At 45.5% G+C, this 19,453-nt stretch overlaps 1 protein-coding gene across 2 annotated transcripts in view; it reads right to left on the bottom strand.

The window, feature by feature from the left end:
• The window catches only part of Il1r2 (interleukin 1 receptor type 2), a 41,714-nt gene that overhangs the window by 12,055 nt on the left and 10,206 nt on the right, over positions 1-19,453 (bottom strand). The window contains exons 2-4 of one of the 2 annotated variants that reach the window (XM_021199124.2): positions 11,625-11,773; positions 8,431-8,689; positions 1,622-1,802 (exon numbers count right to left, since the gene is read on the bottom strand). In XM_021199124.2, the coding sequence (XP_021054783.1) occupies positions 1,622-1,802; positions 8,431-8,689; positions 11,625-11,733 (549 nt within the window). In that variant the 5' untranslated portion in view covers positions 11,734-11,773. The remainder of the gene's footprint in view (positions 1-1,621; positions 1,803-8,430; positions 8,690-11,624; positions 11,774-19,453) is intronic. The other variant, XM_029539097.1, reaches the window with a different exon arrangement.

The raw sequence follows: 19,453 nt of genomic DNA, 5'->3' as shown, positions 1-19,453 counted from the left end.
GGGGAGGAGGGAGGGGTGGGGAGGAGGGATTGGGTGGAAAGAAGAGAGGGGGGGGGATAAAAGGTGATCAGAGCTCAAGGCTTTCAGTAACGAAATACAACCCAGAGACGGCCATGGCTCTTCCTCAAAGTATACTTAATTAAAGGGGGAAATCTCACAGCTCCTAGCTTGAGTAGACAAATATGAACACAGGGCACAATATGGCAGTTGTTCTATAAATGTAGACTTGGAGTCAGTTTCTTCTGTCCCTGTCCTCTGGAAAGGGGAGAAGTGAGCGGGCCCTGCCTCTGAGGCTAGAACAGGGAGAACATAGTAAGTACTCAGCAATGCTCAGAGGGACTGTGGGAGGAGCGGCTATGTTAACACCCCACGCCAGCCCCGTGGACTAAGCACGGTGCAGGGGCTGCATGCACAGTACTCCATCCCTAGCCTTCAAAACAGTTCCAGGCAGCCAAACATCCTGCTCACAGCAGCAACAGGTTCAAGACAGGAAGCAAATGCGCCAAACTAAAAGAGGGAAGGTTTCTAAACCCAGACACATTGTGTCCAGATCTATGTTTCATCCTCTGCAGGGGAGTTCTGCGTGTGTCCTCTGCCTGCTCTTCCTGAACCAAGAGGAGGCTCTCTGTGGCTCACCAGGCTTCTCCATAGGCACAAACTCCTTTCAGGGAGGCGTTTTAAAGGTTCCAGCATTGCATTGCTATGATGTATATAAATATGTGCACGTACATGTGTGTGAGTGTGCATGTGTGCATGGATCTTGATGTTAATACCGATGGTCAGCTGATTAACCTATTGATTAAAGGGTGAACTCTTATCAATGATTAAAGGAATACAGACCTTCTCAACATCGCTCTATGGTCTGCAGCAGGGGTGGACAAGTCCTTTCAGGTAAGAGCCAGATAGGACATAGTTTATTGACCTCATAGACCTCATGGTCTCTGTCTTACTACACAGTGGAACAGACAAAGAAAATCCGTAAACAGAAGCCCCAGTACAAATGTGCTTATGGACATTGAAGTCTGAGCCTTAGTCAATGGTCACATGCGCTAGAGCATTCTTTTCATTTTTTTCAAGCATTTAAAACCTGAAAACTCTCCATACTTGATGAGTTACACAGAGACAGACGATAGCTCTAGGCAATCGTTTGCAGCAGGTGCTGTGTCTCCTAAAGAAGCAATGGCCTCACAGAGAAGCCATAAAACATTTGCTACTTTTCTTAAGGGGACAACGGAGAAACTGCAGCAGTATTTACTCCTGCAACTCAAAAGTGGTCTTGTGCTTTAAAAAAAAAAAAGATATTTTAAACATGGATATAATTTTTTGTAGAAAATAGACAGGGTTGTTTTGAGCATTTTTTTCCTAGTTATTTTTAGGTAAGTGACACTCAAAAGCTCTTTAGCAGCTATTGACTGTGAAATCATTTCACACTCTACCTGCACGAACCTCATCCAAACCACACAATACTAATCTAATCGTCGCCATTTTAATTAACCTTATATTTCTAAATAGATAATTACCTGTGTGTCTACACAAATATATTGTCTTCAATCAGATTTTTGCATGTGTTCTACAACCATTGAGACATGTTTTCGAGGCATACGCGTTTCGAAAGCATTACCTTATACCACTGTATCTTTCCATCAGCGTTGCTGGAGATGAATTCTTTCAGGTCAGGGCACACTAATAACCCCGTGGTGGCGAGAGCTGAGATTTGCAAGTAGGAGACAAGAGGCAGAGACGCTTCAGTATTCTTAAAGACCTTGAGTTCCACAGACATTTGCTCACAGTGCGATGCGTTTCTAATTGTTTGTTAAGAAAAAGGAAAGAGGCAATGATTGGAAAGACAGAAATACAAAACCAAAAGAATGTAAGAACAGCTTCCCGCCCCCGTCACACTCAGTCTGCACTGCCTTGATGAGTGTGGCTTACCTCCTGCTCGTTTTAACTTCTTGTGATACAAAAGCATCACACCTGACTGCTACCTACAAGCTGTGTGCCCTGTGCCTTTCGTGAAGGACCAGTGGCAGAAGCTTCATGGCCAAGCCCAGGGCACTGAGATTCTCCCTAAGAATGCTTTACCAACTGATTTCTGGTTTCAAAAGACTGCTGAGAACTTTGTGTTTGGACTCTTAAATAAAAATAAAAAATAAAAAATAAAACATGAACAAAACTATATAGCAGGATCTTGGAGAAAATAACTAATTTGGAAAAATATTTTGATTATTTTTCAGACCACCCATGATTCTAGGACTATGATGCTATCAAGTGTTCGAGGAAGACTTGAACATACCAAATGTTGTCCTTAGAACTGAGAAAAGATCAGAGATAGATAGATAGATAGATAGATAGATAGATAGATAGATAGATAGATAGATAGATAGATAGATAAACAGGTCGCTGGAAATGTGAGGGAAAACGGATGAAGGGATAGAAGAGATTGATAAAACGGAATGTTTAAAATAGAAAAACAAGGAGTTGGCAGGTTGGTCATTTGCTCTGTCTGGATGAGGCTCTGCATTTAACTGCAGCATCTAAAACAAGTGAAAATGAAACAAAATAAATTAAGAAAAATAGAATTCTATCAGCTAAGACCCTAAGATGAATAGCTACCAATGATAAATAACACACCGAGAGAGACCATCAGAATCAATTGTAAAAATGGTGTAAAAATTACTTCCAAAAAAAAAATCTTTTAAAGCCTAACAATATATACATCCAAAGATGTGGACCTCGTGAGCTGCAACTTCCTGGTGTAGTAATGGCATGGCTCTAACAGAGGTAACCAACAGCTCTCTGGGTAGATCTGAGGCTTCCTCCCCAGGAAGAAACCTGTGCATGGTTCTGTACACTTGCTCTCCAAGGCTAGAGAGGTCATAGGTCCTAAGTGAAAACTTACTGCTATTGTTTTGTTAAATGGACATGGGGTCGAGCCACCTTCTAAATTAGAGGAGCCTCTGTTTTCAGTGGACGCAATACAAAGAGACTCAAGGTGGTACAAATGTAAAGAATAAATGACTCTGGAGTGCCCTACACGGGACACTCATACCACCCACTCAGAGACTCAGGGAGCAGAAAGAATGTACGACCCAACGGTTGGGGGAAATGCTGTGAAATAGCATCCTCTGGACATGACATGGTGGCTGTACTCATGAATTCAGAGCAGCCTTGGTTTCCTGCCTAAGACTGGGCTGGCTTCGATTACATAATGCACAGGGAGGGTCATCTGAGTCCCACTCCTCACGGAAGCGAGGCACCCCCTCTTAGGCAGGTCCTGGGTAACCACGCACTAGTAAATCACAACCCACCCCTGCGAGCACCCGTGGTTAAATGTGACATGTCAGACACACAAAAAGACCCCAGAGTTGGAAGAGGACCTGAGGGAGGAAAAGGTTTTCAATGAAAAAAGAAGAGGGATAAAAAGGCTGTGATGGGGAAGGAACAATAACCTAAACCCAGTGAATAAGCATATGAAAGGGTCAAATAAACAAATGAGATGCAAATGAAAAGACTGAAGAGCGCTTTCAGTACCTGCTTAACCTCAAACTGGTCTCCGGTCTAGTAACAAAGCTGCAGGATGGTACTGGTTAGGCCAGTGTTTACAACTAAAGTAAACTAAGTTCAGATTGAAGCAACCTAAGTCTCTATAGCTAGTAAGAGAAAACAAAAACATCAGAGGCTCTTAGAGATCCCATAAACTAGGAGAATTTTCTAGAAACCACGCCTGCCAGACATACCAAGAACCCCAAGCTTGTTCACATTATTGATCTGGTAATTCCCCTTGGACAAAGCACTGAGATCTGGGGACTGTTTGTTCTGGCAGCATTATCTTGACTACTCTGAGTGACAGAAAGGCCCTGTGACTTCCCACTCGCAAGAGCAAGAACAGGGCAGGGCAGCCTCGTGTCCTGGAACTGTGAATGCCTATGTATGCCTTAGCAGTTGCTGGAGATTTCCACTTACGCAGTCAGAAGAGAAGGCAAGCATTTCCCCTGGGGACAAAGAACACTTGAACACACCGAGGTTGGCCCCTCAATCTCAGAATCTCGTTTCCCAACAAAAATAAGAGCATCAGCTAAAATTCTTTTTTTTTATTAGATATTTTCTTTATTTACATTTCAAATGTTATTCCCTTTCCTAGTTTCCCCTCCTAAAACCCCCTATCCCCTCCCCCCTCCCCCTGCTCACCAACCCACCCACTCCCACTTCCTGGCCCAGGCATTCCCCTATACTGGGGCATAGAACCTTCAAAGGACCAAGGGCCTCTCCTCCCACTGGTGACCCACTAGGCCTTCCTCTGCTACATATGCAGCTAGAGCCATGAGTCCCACCATGTGTTTTTTGATTGGTGGTTTAGTCCCAGGGAACTCGGAAGGTACTGGTTAGTTCATATTGTTGTTCCTCCTATGGGGCTGCAAACCCCTTCAGCTCCTTGGGTCCTTTCTCTAGCTCCTTCATTGTGGACCCTGAGTTCAGTCCAATGGATGAATGTGAGCATCCACTTCTATTTTTGTCAGGCACTGACAGGAGACAGCTCTCAGGAGACAGCTCTACCAGGTTCCTGTCAGCAAGCTCTTGTTGACATCCACAATAGTGTCTGGTTTTGGTGGTTGTTTATGGGATGGATCCCCAGGTAGGGCAGTCTCTGGATGGTCCAGTATGCCCCCTGTTCACCTCTCCTAACATTGGCACTCTTCCTGGAAGAGCCCTGAAAGGGCTCAGTGCTCATATTGATCACAGACCATGACTCTCCCCACACCAAATATTTCCCATGCTGTGGTTAGCCCACCTCACCCTTCCAGCAAACTTCTCTACAGGCAAGAAAACGAAAACTGGAGTGTCATCAGGATACAAAAGGGAGGGGCTAGATCCCCATTTTGCCTTTCTAATTCCAAGATGGAGGTCTCATTGTGGTGGATGTTTGCATGCTTGATTTTCTACTGTGTTTTCCTGGTAAGGTTCCTCAGAGAAAGTCAGTTAGAAAGCCTGAGTGGAAAGCCTCTTTATGCCTGCTGCATAGCAGACATTCCGATTTCCCCTGATATAGGAGAGACCGCCTGCCCGCTTCCTCAGCAAGAGCAGCATAATCTTTTAACCACTGAGCCATCTTCCCAGAGCATGCACATTTCTTTTCTTTCTTTCTTTCTTCCTCCCTTCCTTCCTTTCTTTCTTTCTTTTTTTAAAGATTTACTTATTGACTATTCTGAGTGACAGAAAGGTCATATGATTTCCCAATAGCAAGAGCACAAACAGGGCAGGGCAGTCTCTGTCCTAGAACGTGTTTGTGAGCACACTGTCGCTCTCTTCAGACACACCAGAAGAGAGCACTGCATCCCATTACAGATGCTTCCGAGCCACCATGTGGTTGTGGTTGCTGGGAATTGAACTCAGGCCCTCTGGAAGAGCAGCCATTGTTCTTAACCACTGAGCCATCTCTCCAACCCCATATGCACACTTCTTACACCTACCCAAGACTGGGGCTGATATAGTCTGAACTTCCTCCATTCCTGCTAAGAATATCACCCTGCCTGGTTCTTCTAAGTATCAATATGCTAGGCAATTTCTCTGTAAACGAGTTAATGAAATCTAGAAGGACTCTAAAGGCAGCAGTGGGTGGAGCGAGCAGTGGCCTAGGAGCAGGGCAGCCAGCTGGAGAGGGATAGCTGATCTCCAGTCAGGCCAAGGGTGTGTCCTAGTTCTTTCAGAAGGGCTGCACCACAAACTATTAAGAACATGACGCCAACAACTTTACCCTTTGAGGAGCTGCAGAACATGTAAACGCTGAAGAACAATCCTTTCAACGGTGTTGAGAAAGCAAAAGGGTTCATGCAAAAACAGACCTACACCCTGGCCCGACACTGCGTGCAAAAACTAGCTCAGGGCATGTCAGCCCTGAAACATAGCAGTTAAATGTGTGAGAGTATAGGAAGAAAATGAAGGAGAAAGCTCCATTACTTTGAAATAATCTGTGATTCCCTGAACCCAGGAATAGAAACACTAGAAGAAAAAAAACAAAAGGACATAATTTAGAATTCACCAAAATGTAAATGTGTTCATGAGGAGGACCCCACTGACAGAGTGCCTAAGCAAACCATGGAGTGAGGTGAAGTATCCCCAAGTCGTACAGCTAACTAGGAGAAGACATTCCAAAAATCCTACGGTAAACAATGCAGTTCTCAAAACCATCAAGGACTGGAGTAGCCATTTCTCCAAGAAGTAGATGCAAGTGGCTAAGGAAGACGCAGAAAGGTACAACCAAGGACACGAGGCGCCACATCACACACATTAGAACATCACTGTGGAAATAAATAAGCAACCAGTGTTGGCAAGACTGGAGTGCAACAGAACCCTTGCGGGGATGGAAGTCAGCGCAGCTGCTGCGGAAAATCAAAGAAATTCATAAATGGCCACGTGATGCAGAAACACAAACAAAAGCTTATGTAGTAACTCAAAATGGCATTCCTAATGAATTCCAAATGAATCCACACAGCAGGAAAAACCTGTGTGATCGCAGAAGGAAGGACAAATGGACAAACAGAACGTGGGATGCTTGCACCACAAGACAGCAACAGTCAGCCTTGGGCTATAACCCTTGCATGTCACCTACAAGATGCAGATTTATAGAGACAGAGGGCAGTCTGTGGTTCTCAGGGGCTGGGCCGGGAAATGGATGGATAGCTATAGTTTAACGAAGAACATGCTTCGGTTTGTGAAGAAGAGGAAGTTCTGGAGGTTGATGGAAAGCCAACCAGGACAGCCCCTTGTCTGGACATGATCATAGCTCCCTCCCTCCCTGTAGTGTATTAGGTCTCTGCTCAAATGTCACCTTGCTAGAGAGAACTCCCCAGAGCCTTGTTAGCCGGCACAGCATTCAGTCCTGGCTTCTTGCCCCGATGTTACTTTTCTTGGTGACATTTTCCCCACCAGACACATCTGTTCTGTGTGTATATATATAACATCTGTCCGCCATCACAATGTGAGCCCCAGAAGGGCAGAGACTTGTTTTGTGCTTTTCCCTGTTAACTCCACGTGGCAGAGAAAACAAGACACAGATGGGAAATCCCCAGCAGAATTTTAGAACCAGATGGAGTCTCAGCATCGGACTACTCCAGATGCTATTGCACAGATAAGGAAACTGAACAGTCATGGAAGTTGTTCCAGGGCACGAGGAGGGGCTGCACTACGCATCACCCTAATCTATGTCCTACTGCTCTTAAAAACAAATTGTTATAACACACATAAGACACAGATCCTACCGTGTTGACTGTCTTTAAGTGAACCACTCAAGCAAGCTAAGCACTTCCACACTATGGCACCGGAGCTAAAAGGACCATGGAAAGGATCTTTTTCAGCTTACAGCTTACAACCCATCATGACACCATGACAGGAGGCTAGAGGCAGAAACTGAAGCAGAAACCGTGGAGGAACAGCGCATACTGGCTTGTTGTACAGGGCTTTTTCAGCCTAGTTTCTTATACAACCCAGGACCTCCTGACCAGGGATGACATCACCTTAAGTGGGTGTGGTGGTTTGAAAAAGAATGGCCCCCAGAGGCTCATGTATTTGATGCTTGGTCATTAAAGAGTAGTACTGCTTTAAGAGAGATTAGGGGGTGTGGCCCTGTTGGGATGGGTGTGGCTGTGTTGAGGTGGGAGTGACTTTGTTGGGGTGATTGTGGCCTTGTTGGAGTAAGTGTGTGGATTTAAGAGTCTGAAAAGCCTAAGCCAAGCCCAGTGTCTCTCTCTTCCTGTTGCCTGTGGATCCCCATGTAGAACTCTCAGCTCCTTCTCCAGCACCATGTCTGCCTGTTTACCCCATGCTGCCCACCATGCTGATAACAGACTAAATCTCTGATGCTGTAAGTAAGCCCCAACTAAATTATTCCTTTTGTAAGAAGTGACATGGTCATGGGGTCTCTTCCACAACAATGAAACACTAAGACATTGAGCTAGGCTCTTCTACATAAGTCATTAACCAGAAAAGTTTCATGTATTTGCCTACAAGTCAGTCTGATGGAGACAATTTCTCAATTGAGACTCCTTCTTCCAAGGTGAAGCTAGCTTAGGTCAAGTTGACAGAAGAAGAAAAAAGATAGCTATAGAGATGGAGATGGAGATGGAGATGGAGATGGAGATGGAGATGAAAAAAGATAGCTATAGAGATAGAGATGGAGATGGAGATGGAGATGGAGATGGAGATGGAGATGGAGATGGAGATGGAGATGGAGATGGAGATGGAGATAGAGATAGAGATGGAGATAGAGATATATTCCTAAACAGCACATGAGGTTTTGCAGGGACACAAAGGAGAATATAGTGTGGATTGCCATTCATGTGCTTTGAAAGTACAATTGTCACTGAAAACCTTAGAGTCCATTCTGCCTCTACCTGGACATTGAGTCCACATTACCCCAGACCCAAAGAGTCTTACCTGAATGTGCAAATGTAGGTACCAGAATCTTGCTGCACTGCTGGAAGAACCCAGAGTGTGTTACCCTTCACCCACATCCTTGGCTCATCTCCTGGGATCAGCTGAGTAGAGTCCAATTTACTCCAGGTCAGAAGGCTGTGGGAACTGCTGGAGATGTTGGAGCGAGGTGCCAGGGGGCACCTCAGAACCACAGGTTCACCTTCCAGCCTCAATTCAGATTTGAACTCTCTGCCACGAAACTGGCAGTTGTCTCCATGGACTGCAAGTCAGAGATAGTGGGCATTAGGTCCCAAATTTGCTCACATCACAAAACAAGTCCCCAAAGTGAGGGTGAACCCAAACCAAGGATACACAGCACATCTAAGCAAGATTCTGCATGGTCTCAGCAAAGTGACCTGCACCCAGGCTCCCATGGGCAGTACCCTCTGTTACTACAACTTTAGACTTCCCAAATGATAACCTGGAACCATCAATTTCAATTTCTATCCTGTGGAGGCAGATAGATCAGGCTCACATTATAATTTAAAAAAAAAAAAAAGATTTGGGGCTGGAAATTCTTTAGCATCTACATCGGGATGCTCACAAGCATCTGTAACTCTAGCTACAAGTGATCTGACACTTTTCTAGCCTTCTAAGACACCTGCACACACATACACACACACACACACACACACACACACAACCACCACCACCACCACATCACACACACAGATAAAAGCAAACTTTTAATTCTTTTCTAAATGATTTAAATACAGGCTCAGTTTTCATTTGCTGATATTAAAAGATGAACTATGTGAACAGAGGTAAAATGGAATGGTTGTAACAGACTATATATTTCAAGCCAAAGGTATGACAGCTAAAGAAACTCCATCTTATGTTAAGCATCCATCTGCTTACCCACTACCATTTGTCTCTGACTCCAGTCACTGGAAGATAAGTTTCTAGTAACTCTGACTCAGTGACTCTCATTTAGAAATATTCAGCTGTCACTTATGATATGACTGACTGCTTGGGGGGGGGCGTTCTATAATCTTCTTATACAGACATTCAAGGACTATTTTGAAATTATCTTGATGACCTAAACTTGGCAGAGCACAAGGCTCTTGGCTTCCTTGTGCAGATAAGCTTGTAGTTTCTACCTTTAAAGTTCTACATCCCTCTATTGCTGGTGAACTTAAAAAGTTATACAACAACTTTGGAAATCAATTTGGGAGTTTCTCAGAAAACTGGGACTAGTTCTACCTCAAAACCCAGCTATACACAAAAGACATTTCATTATCCCACAAGGACACCTGCTCCACTATGTTCATAGCAGCTTTATTCATAATAGCCAGAAACTGCAAACAACCTACCCACCCCTCAGCCAAAGAATGGATAAAGAAAATGTGGCAAATGTACATAACAAGATATTACTCAGCTATTTAAAGACAATGACATCGTGAACTTCGCAAGCAAATGGATGGAACCAGAAGATATCATCCATGATATTTTCCATGAGTGAGGTAACCCAGATCCAGGCAAACATGATATGTACTCACTTATAAATAGATATTGGCCATGATGTACAGTATAACCATACTGTACTCCACGAACTCAAAGAAGCTAGATAACAAGGGGTGGCCCTTGAATCTCACTGAGAAAGAGAAATAGAATAGGCAGGTGTATGGATAGAGGAAAGAAACTGGGTGGGGGAAGGGGTGGGGAGGGGAGCTGGAGGGGGGGATGAAAGTGTAGGGGGGGTATATGTGGGACGACCAGGAAGTCTAGAACAATGGAAACTTCCAGGAATCTTTGGGGTGACCCCAGCTGAGACTCCTAGCAACGGAGGATGTGGAACCTGAAAAGACCATCTCCAGCAAACAGAAAAAGACCCCAAATGGAGAGACTGGGACTCCAACCCAGCCACAAAACCTTAGACCCACCATTTCTCCTGCCAACAAGATGTGTGGGGCTAAAGATGGAGCAGACATCAAAGGAATGGCCAGCCAATGACTGGCCCAGCTTGAGACCCATGCCACGAGAGAGGGTCCACCCCTGACACTACTCATGATATTCTGCTATACTTCCAGAAAGGCACCTAGCATAACTGCCCTCTGAGAGGCTTCACCCCGCAACTGATGGAGGCAGACGCAGAGACCCACGGCCAAACATTCGGCAGAGCTTGGGGGATTCTATGGAATAGTGGGACAAAAGGATTGAAAGGGACAGAGAGGTCAAGGACACCACAAGAAAACCCACAGAATTAACTAACGTGGGCCCAGAGGAGCCCACAGAGACCCAAAGAACACCAGAGAGCATGCGTGGGACGGACCTAGACCCTCTGCACCTATGTAACAGTGGTGCAGCGTAGTCTTCACGTGGGACTCCTAACAGCAGGAGCCGGGGCTGTCTCGGACTCTGCTGCCTGCCTTTGGATCCCTTTCCCCTAACTGGGCTGCCTGTCTAACCCCAACAGGAGAAGATGTGCCTAGTCCTGCTGCAACTTGACATGCCAAGGCTGGTTGAGGTCCATTGAAAACTTCCCTTTTCTAAGGAGAAAGGGAGAACAGAAGGAGGGCAGGGGTGAGGTGAGAGGGAAGGACTGGGAGGAGAGGTAGGAGGGTAAGCTAAGCTGCAATCAGGATGGAAAGGAAATAAATTAACTAATTAAAAAATCCTTCCCTTGCCGGGCATGGTGGCACACGCCTTTAATCCCAGCACTCGGGAGGCAGAGGCAGGCGGATTTCTGAGTTCGAGGCCAGCCTGGTCTACAAAGTGAGTTCCAGGACAGCCAGAGCTACACAGAGAAACCCTGTCTCGAAAAACCAAAAAAAAAAAAAAAAAAAAAAAAAAAAAACACCTTCCCTCACTCCTCTTGGAGAAGTGGTCTCTAATCTGTCTCAGAGATTGGTGTTCTGCTAACAGCTTCAACAAATTTAACTGACTATCATCTGGATTAAGTCTGTGGTCTTCTCCGGACGTCTCAAACTCCAAAGTAAAGGTATCTTTGAATAAGGGCAAACTGGTCATATTCTCCATTCTCTTCCTTGCAGGAAAGACACACACCCAGGCTTCAGCAGACGGACGGGGAATATCTGTTCCCTCGCTTGCCAAGCCATGGATATTTGTAGTTTGTTACTTGTAAACCGAACCCCCCTGGAAAACTGTTTTCCCCGAAGCCCTTTCCCAGCTGAAGCGGTCCTTTCGTTTCTCACCTGTGTGCTTCTCTGATGTAACGGGAGATTCAGAAACCTGTCCTGTGTGCACCACTGTTGGAGTGGTGAAAGCAGAAACCCCAGTTACTAACACAAGCAAGATGAACATTGTCCGCACCAACTTCCTGAACGTTCAGGACCCTCGGAGCCTAGGGGAGGAGAAAGAGGGAGGAGTCAGTAGGATCGTGAGCTTCCATTGGAAGGTGGTCCTGGGGTTGGGGGTGGATTGGGGAATAGAATAGGGTCTTGATGGTGGCGCTCGCCTTTAATCCCAGCACTTAGAAGGCAGAGGCAGGCGGATTTCTGAGTTCGAGGCCAGCCTGGTCTACAGAGTGAGTTCCAGGACAGCCGGGGCTACACAGAGAAACCCTGTCTCAAAAAAACGGAGAAGAAAGAAACTGCACCTGAGAACGAGAAAGTTTACTGTATATATTTTCAAATAAGGAAATTGAAACCATTTGTATGTGTATTCAACAAAGAGTTGCAGCTGTATTTATGACCTTGACTACCATTAAACCCCCAGGCACCTTCCACAGACCTGCCTGGAATGGAAGTTTCAGATCCTAAATGCCTGCCTCTCCAGAAATGAATCTGAGCAGACCCTGCCCCTCTGCCTGGGCCACAGCTTGTACCCTCAGCTCCTCCAGGCCTGTGCCCCACGCCACTCTCTGAGTGAGGTGTCTCCTTAACCCCCAGTGGAAGCCTGCACCACTTTCTGACCCCCAGTGCCCTCCCAGTCTCCTCACTGACCCTGCGCGCCTCTGTAGCACTCATCACTGAACAGACATAAGCTCTCCGCAGATAGGTAAGGATTCTCTTCATCCTATGCACTGTCCTACCGTGCCCGAACTCAGTTGCTGAGTTCGTCAACACCTCAACAAATCTCCAGAAGCCAAAAGATCCTCTGGTTTCTCTTGCCAGGGAGCTTTGCCTGATTCCATGTGGGCAGACTCAGCAAAAGGAAGTCTTCTCACCAGGACCCATCAACTCTTACTGTTAGCTGTCTGCCGCCAGGGGTGGGACCACAACGCAGCGCACTCAGGAAGCTACCGCGCCTCCTCAGCCTTGGGTTCTTCTGCTCAGTTCAAGGTAGAAATAGCGACACCCCAAGCCACGCAAGTGAAGCTGTGGCAGGGATTTTGCTCTGGTGAAAGGGAGCAGAACACAGGCTAAGGTCCCCTGGGTCACTCTGAAGGGGCAAGGAGGGAGCCTACACAGAGATGCTCATTTTGGACCAGCCGGACTGCTCAGAACTGAAGTCCCTCAGAGTGAAACAGCTTAAATAGCATAATCCTGCGAAACCTGCTTCTCATTAAGCATAGAGACTGAATTGAGAAATCAGCACTTTCTTTCTCGCCTCATCCCACCCATCGCACCCTCCACCCTCGAGATGGTTATCCTCTTAGGTCTTAACTGGTCACGACTGACATTATCTGTTTCTGACCGCTAAGACTAGAGGCTTAGAAATCTCTGCTTGACTGTTCTAGCGACATGTGTGGTCTCAGCTCTTCTCTTGAGGGCATAGGTTTCCAACCTGTAGTTCACCATGCCCAGGAAGCACAGTATTGTCCTTTGAATCTTAACCAATAGCATTTATTATGTCTGTAGCCCAGTCCCCTTTCTTAGGTGATTTTCTTGAGGTCCTTTGGCCAAAGCACTGCCAAAAAAAATGGAGACTTTCCCTGACCCTGATCCCACCCCATAAGGCACACAGGGATGTGGTTCTGAAGAGATTCAAATTATAGATAAATATTGGGTCCCAGGGACCGAGATGGTACTCCCTTTTATCTTTCTTTATGCATAAGTGTGGGATCTAAGGAGTTCGTGTCCAAGAAATATCACTAGCAATTCTAGAGCCCGGCTTCATTTTCATAGCCTGTCTGTTAGGAATGTACATGAGTTTAGAGCCAGGCCTATCAAAGGAAGCTAGCTGATGAGGACTTTTCTGACTCTTCAGAAACCTATCTGCTCTCTCTAGAGAGAAATAGAAGCAAGTGTTTAAACTGGAAAGAAAGTAAGAATCCTTGCCCTAGGCTGCCCGTGTATAGCCACCACTGCACAGCTGATATTGGAACCAGAGCCAAGGAGCTGAATCAGAAAAGAATTGGAAACTCTGTATCTAATAAAACTGTTTCTCTGTTTGCCAGCCAAGGCTTCCCTAAGGCCCAGGCTCTGCTGATGTGTGATAGTGACTTTGTGAAGGGAGTGGTAGGGCCTGCAGGATGCTCAGGCCTCTTCAGTTCCGGTGGTTACTTTCTCCCTTAGGGGACCAGACCCGAGCATGGGCTTTGCATGGGATGCCCCTCAGCTTGCCCTCTCTGAGATTACCAGAGAGAGCAATCTCCCTTCCAGTAACCTTCCTGTTGCAGTCTGCACACTGGTTCTGAACCAGGTGTCACTGCTCCTACTGGAAGCTGGTTGTAGATCTTCAGGGGCTTATGGCGTTACCCTGGGGTATCAACCAAATCAGGGCAGCCAGAGCTTTATGGGTTTCTCTAAGCTCCTTTTCTTCAAGCATCTTCTACCTGCTCTAGCTATAAACCTTAAAGGCTTCTATCAGAGTTGACAAAGGGTCAGAGGCTGCCTCAAGCTGTGTAACTTCCTGTAAGAAGCTGGGGTAGCCTGTGCCATAAGATGAAAAACCACTGGAGTACTTCTTCACCCTGAGCTAGGAACAGCATTGCTGGGTTTTGTGGACGTGCCCCGATAAAGGTTCAGGAAGGTCTAACTTCATCTCCTTTACAGGCTGGACCTGTTAGACCTTAATTCCTTCTCAGATACGGATCAAGTGATATCTGCTCTCTCCCTAGCTCCAAGATGGAGTTCCTCAGGTCTTAGTGGGGACTCACATAGGAAACTACATCTTCCCTGGGTCCCTGAACATTACCTATGTGGCCATGTGTTGGTTGCTAGCCTACAATGCTGTGATAACACACGTCCAAGGCAAGGCAAAAGTCCAACCTCAGGGACTCAGCCCTGAATCGTTCAGTGTTCTCTGAGACGCTGACAAACCTGTCTTTACATTGGGTCATACCCACTGCTGAGAGGGAGAGCCTGCACCCTGTCCATCTCTCTGCCTCAATTTGTCATTTCCCAAAATTAGAATTGATTTTAAGATGGGATGAATGGGGTGGAGAGTGGGGGTAAGTGGCCAAGGAGGAAAAAATACCTCAACCCCTGAAACCTGGGATGGAAAACTCTAAGGAGAATTCAGTAAATCAATCTTACTTTGTCAGCGTGACTGCACAGTGCATTAAGATGCAGGGCCAAGCATCTTTACTAAGATGATGCTGGTAAAGTGCACAGGAACAGTTTGCAGAGATGCCAGCCCTTTGCCCCTTACCCTGCTGACTTCAGACTTGCTTAGCACATGTCAGGTTAGGAGACTGTGAAGCCGGGACTCTGATTCACTTACGTCTTCTTAGCAAATCCCCGCTTGACTTCGACCAATGTTTCTTGGCCTTGCTATGCACCAGGGTCAACTGGAAGCTTTCAAAAAGTACCTAACCCCCCGTGCAATGGTACCTGAAAGCAGATCCCCCAAATCAGAAATCACGATCTCCCCCAGATGATGCCAACCAGCAGTCAGCATCTGGACAGGTCACCATGTACCCTTTCAAAGATATGTGGATCAAATTCCCATCTGATAATTTCCCTTTTTCTAAATTCCAAAAGGAAGCAGGGGAGGGGGTTGAAAAAAAAATACGCATCTCTGCTACTGCATCCCCAAATACAGCCTTCTATATGGGAGGTGGGGGGGTCTCAAGGGGGACAAGACACTCTGGTGACATTCCAAATAGAAGGGAGCCAGCTTGTCAGAGTTTGGGGGTTGTAGGCTGGGGGGGGGGGCACTTGGAGACAGGTGCCCATAGAGGCCCAGGACAGGAGTTTCTCACAATAGAGTTCTGATCCCACTTCATAAAGGTTCTTAGTGTTTTTCTTCTTGCTTTTCCCTCCTTGTCACAGAATGGTGTTATATCCGAAAGACCCATTTGCTAAGGCTACTTGTTAAACTCAGAAAACATGATTGGGAAACCTGACCTTCCTTTTTTCTTTCTCAGTATCTCTGCTATACATACACAGACCTTGCTCTTGTCATCAGTCCTTAAGCCAGACATTATAGCAATGACCAATCTTGCATTTCCTTTGTGTTTGATATAAGTGACCCAGACATGATTCAAAGGATACAGGAGGCTTATACAGCTCATAACTGCAAGGGGCTTGAGCATCCTAGCTCTTCAGTATTGAGAAGATCCTTAAGTCAATGACTCATAGACACCAAGAAACAACAATTCCCTGGAGAGTGACCCTCATTTTATATACAATTCTGATATGCACGTAGAGATTCTACACACTCCTAGCTTCCTGGTCTAAAACATTCCGGGAGGCAGGGCATGAATATCTTGAGAGAATGAATATCCAAAAAGTGAATATCATGAACCATTCCTCCCCCAAGACTGGCCCATCAATTGTCCTTTGAAATCTCCCCATGGCCCTTCTCAACGACATACCTCACAGCTGTTGGTTAGACCAGCTAACCACTGCCACAGCACGGCAGCCCAGCAGATCATCCCAGTGCTGCTGTCATAAACTGGTAGCTTGTTCTTGCTCCCAAGTCTTTATGCCACATAGAGGCTGACTAGCCAAGACCAGGCAGGGCTGAGGACGGCTCCAAGATACAGGTACAATGCAAGTCAGTGCCACATTTCTCTCCGCTTCCTTATAGCATCAAACACCCATTCTCAGGGATGGCCAGGCAATGCAGGTAGAAGCAAGCCATGCTTTCCTTGGAATGAGCCCCTTCTCTCCTGCCCACCTTTCCTCTGACCTCAGCAAGTCATGGGGTCAAGGAAAGAGTTAGACAAGCTAGGCTCGGATGGAATTATTCATGTTCTCTGCTGTGCTTGCTCTCTGTGGTTTGGTCAGAGTCTGCATCGTGTTTACAGGACTCTTGGCCGTGCAGTGTCCAATCACAGATTCTACCCGAGGTGTAATCTGAAACACTGCCATGCCTCTCTTCCCTTGTGGACAGCTCAAAGTAGTCCAGACGGATACACATTGTTAATGCAGGGAAAGCACCGGGAATATTCCCATAATCCTCTCTCATACGTAGGGAATTTCCGAGTCCAAGGACTCAGACCTACAGCCTTGCTACATGGCTGTGGTGACAGGACCGTGGAGAGTTCTGCCTTGGGGTGTATCTAGCCTAGCACTTTCCCGAAAGCTTTTCTTGCTTCCGTGGGTCTCTCCCATTCACACGTTCTTGAAACACAAGTCTCAGCTCTAACCCTGTCCTCGGGTTTGGTAGTATGAAAGCCATACAGTATTAGGAGTTGTTTTGTCCTCTTAAGAAGCTCAACCATACATTATGTTCCCAGCTATTCTGGCCCTAGCCAGACTAACTGGTTCTCTAGTTGGTGTGTGAAAGAAATAAAAATAACACCATGTCTAGCTTATGCCTTTGGACTATCTCTATAAAGCCAAATCTGCATGGGATAATGTCATAGCCATGGTGACTGTGACAAATACAGAACACACATTCCTTCATTTATCTTTAGGAGGTGAATATTATACCATTTTATACAAGATATATGAAAATAAATCAGAGACTAAGGGCTTTGGCCCTGATAGTATACATACAAAGAACTGGCGTTTAAGACCAAGACTGCTGACTTCAAAGCCCCCTGTTCTTCAGAATTATACTTTCTATGACAGGGACTCTTTCTCCTCTCCCTTAATACCTATCTACCCCTGTTTTCTCAAATAAAATAACCTCTGTCTCTCCACAGCGTCCACAGCCAACCCTCACAGAGACCACACATCCCATCATCCTCTATAATGAGGAATGTCCATGTGAGAAATTTGGGGCAGATAGAATGTCATTGAAATGTGTAATCTTCCTGGGAAGGCCTCTTAAAGTAATAGTTACAAAAGTCACAGTCCCCCTATTTGGTATATATCCAAAAGGGAATGAAATCAGTGTGTCAAAGAGACTCTCATATTTATTCTCAATAAGCAAGGTTTGGAGTCAATCCAATATCCAAACATGGATGAGTGAAGACTATGTTGCATATGTATACATCTGGAATACTGTGTGTTTGGTTTTTTTTTTTATTTATAAATTCTTCCACTTGCATCAACATAGGTAAAAGGGATATCATGCCAAACACAAGGAGCCAGACATAGGCAGTGACTGGTAAATCTCCTTTGGATGTGGAATCTGAAAATGCTGGTCACATAGAAGTCATAGGTAAAGTAGAGGTATTGATCACATAGAACTCACAGGTAGAATAGAGGCCTCCAGAGATGAAGGTGGGAGCAAAGAAGATGTGAAATATTGGTCAACTGGTACAAAGTTAGAAGTAGACAGGAAGAATAAGCATTCTGTTTTAATTGTACAACAAGATGACAGGTGACTACAGTCAACAAAGATGCACTACATACTCCAAAGAAGCTAGGAGATTTTAAAATGATATCTATACCAAGTGGTTAATATGCAAACTGCAAGTAATCATTCATTATGGAATATACAGGTACCAACTCATCACATTGTATCGTAAGTGAGTACCATTATCAGTTAGAAAAGAAACGACGTTACCAACAAGGTCTCTACCAATTATCCTTCCTTCGTCCTCAGTGTTCACGCTCACTGGGGGCTAAACTGTAGCTGCCATCTTGGACCACAAATTAAGAGGATTCATGGAAAGTGTTGGGACAATAAGAAGAGAGTTGACTCCTGGACTGCCTTCTTTTATATGCTTCTATAGTATGCGGCCAAACCTGATACATGGTCTATCTAGAGTTTGTTAAATAAATAAATAAATAAATAAATAAATAAATAAATAAATAAATAGATGCAAGAGGTAGGGGCCCTAAAAGGTACCACCACCAGGGGCGCTGTTCCCATAGCCCGCCTTCTGACACCAACCTGATCCAGATCAGAAGTTTTCTGATAATTGATTCTGAAAAATTACTTTTCACTCAGGAGATCCCTTGCAGCCTCTGCTGGGATGAATGCAGTGCCCACCCAAAGCCCACAGTGTTTCTGAGTCAGGCTTTCCTTGGGTTTATATGGAGGTCTATAAACATGAATAAAATTGCTCTGACACCAAAACGTCAGGTCGCATTTACGCAAGCGTGGTCTCTAACTGATATTCCATAAAACTGTGAAGCTGTGAAGTCAAGGGAGCATGGTTTAGAAGGGAAATGTCCCAGGCTTGTGTGTCTGAACACTTAGTCTTCAACTAGTGACACTGTTTTGGAAGGCTGTGGAACCTTTAGGAGGTGGATCCTTGCTAGAGGAAGTAGGTCACAGGGCCTTGAGTTTTATGGCCCAGCCTCACTTCCTATTCACACTTTGCTTCTTGACTACAGATACAACCTGACCAGCTTGCTTTTTACCCCTGCTGTCACGTCTTCTATACCATGATAGACTAAGGCCCCTTAAAACTGTAAGCCAAAAAAATAATTGGCTTTAAATTACTTCTTGTCTGGTGTTTTGTTCCAGCAGCTGGAAAAGTAACTCCTATAAGAATTCTACTCTGGGGCAGAAGAATTCCTTGGGCAGGAAACCAAAGAGAATTTGAAACTGGCCACTCTCTCCAGCTTGTCCGTCTGGCCAATCAAGGTCACCATTTCCAGAAGGAAAGGAAATCCTCTAGTGCGCCCCTTCTTGAGTTTGCTAGCCCCTGTCCATGCCCCAGGTTACTCCCAAGTCTAGGGGCTGTCTTGGCTTCCTCTTCTTCTTCTTCTTCTTCTTCTTCTTCTTCTTCTTCTTCTTCTTCTTCTTCTTCTTCTTCTTCTTCTTCTTCTTCTTCTTCTTCTTCTTC

Source organism: Mus pahari, chromosome 5, assembly GCF_900095145.1.
Source record: "Mus pahari chromosome 5, PAHARI_EIJ_v1.1, whole genome shotgun sequence".
Classification (NCBI taxonomy): Eukaryota; Metazoa; Chordata; class Mammalia; order Rodentia; family Muridae; genus Mus; species Mus pahari.
The sequence above is the reverse complement of the archived record's forward strand: the minus strand, read 5'-3'. Positions and strand labels throughout refer to the sequence as shown.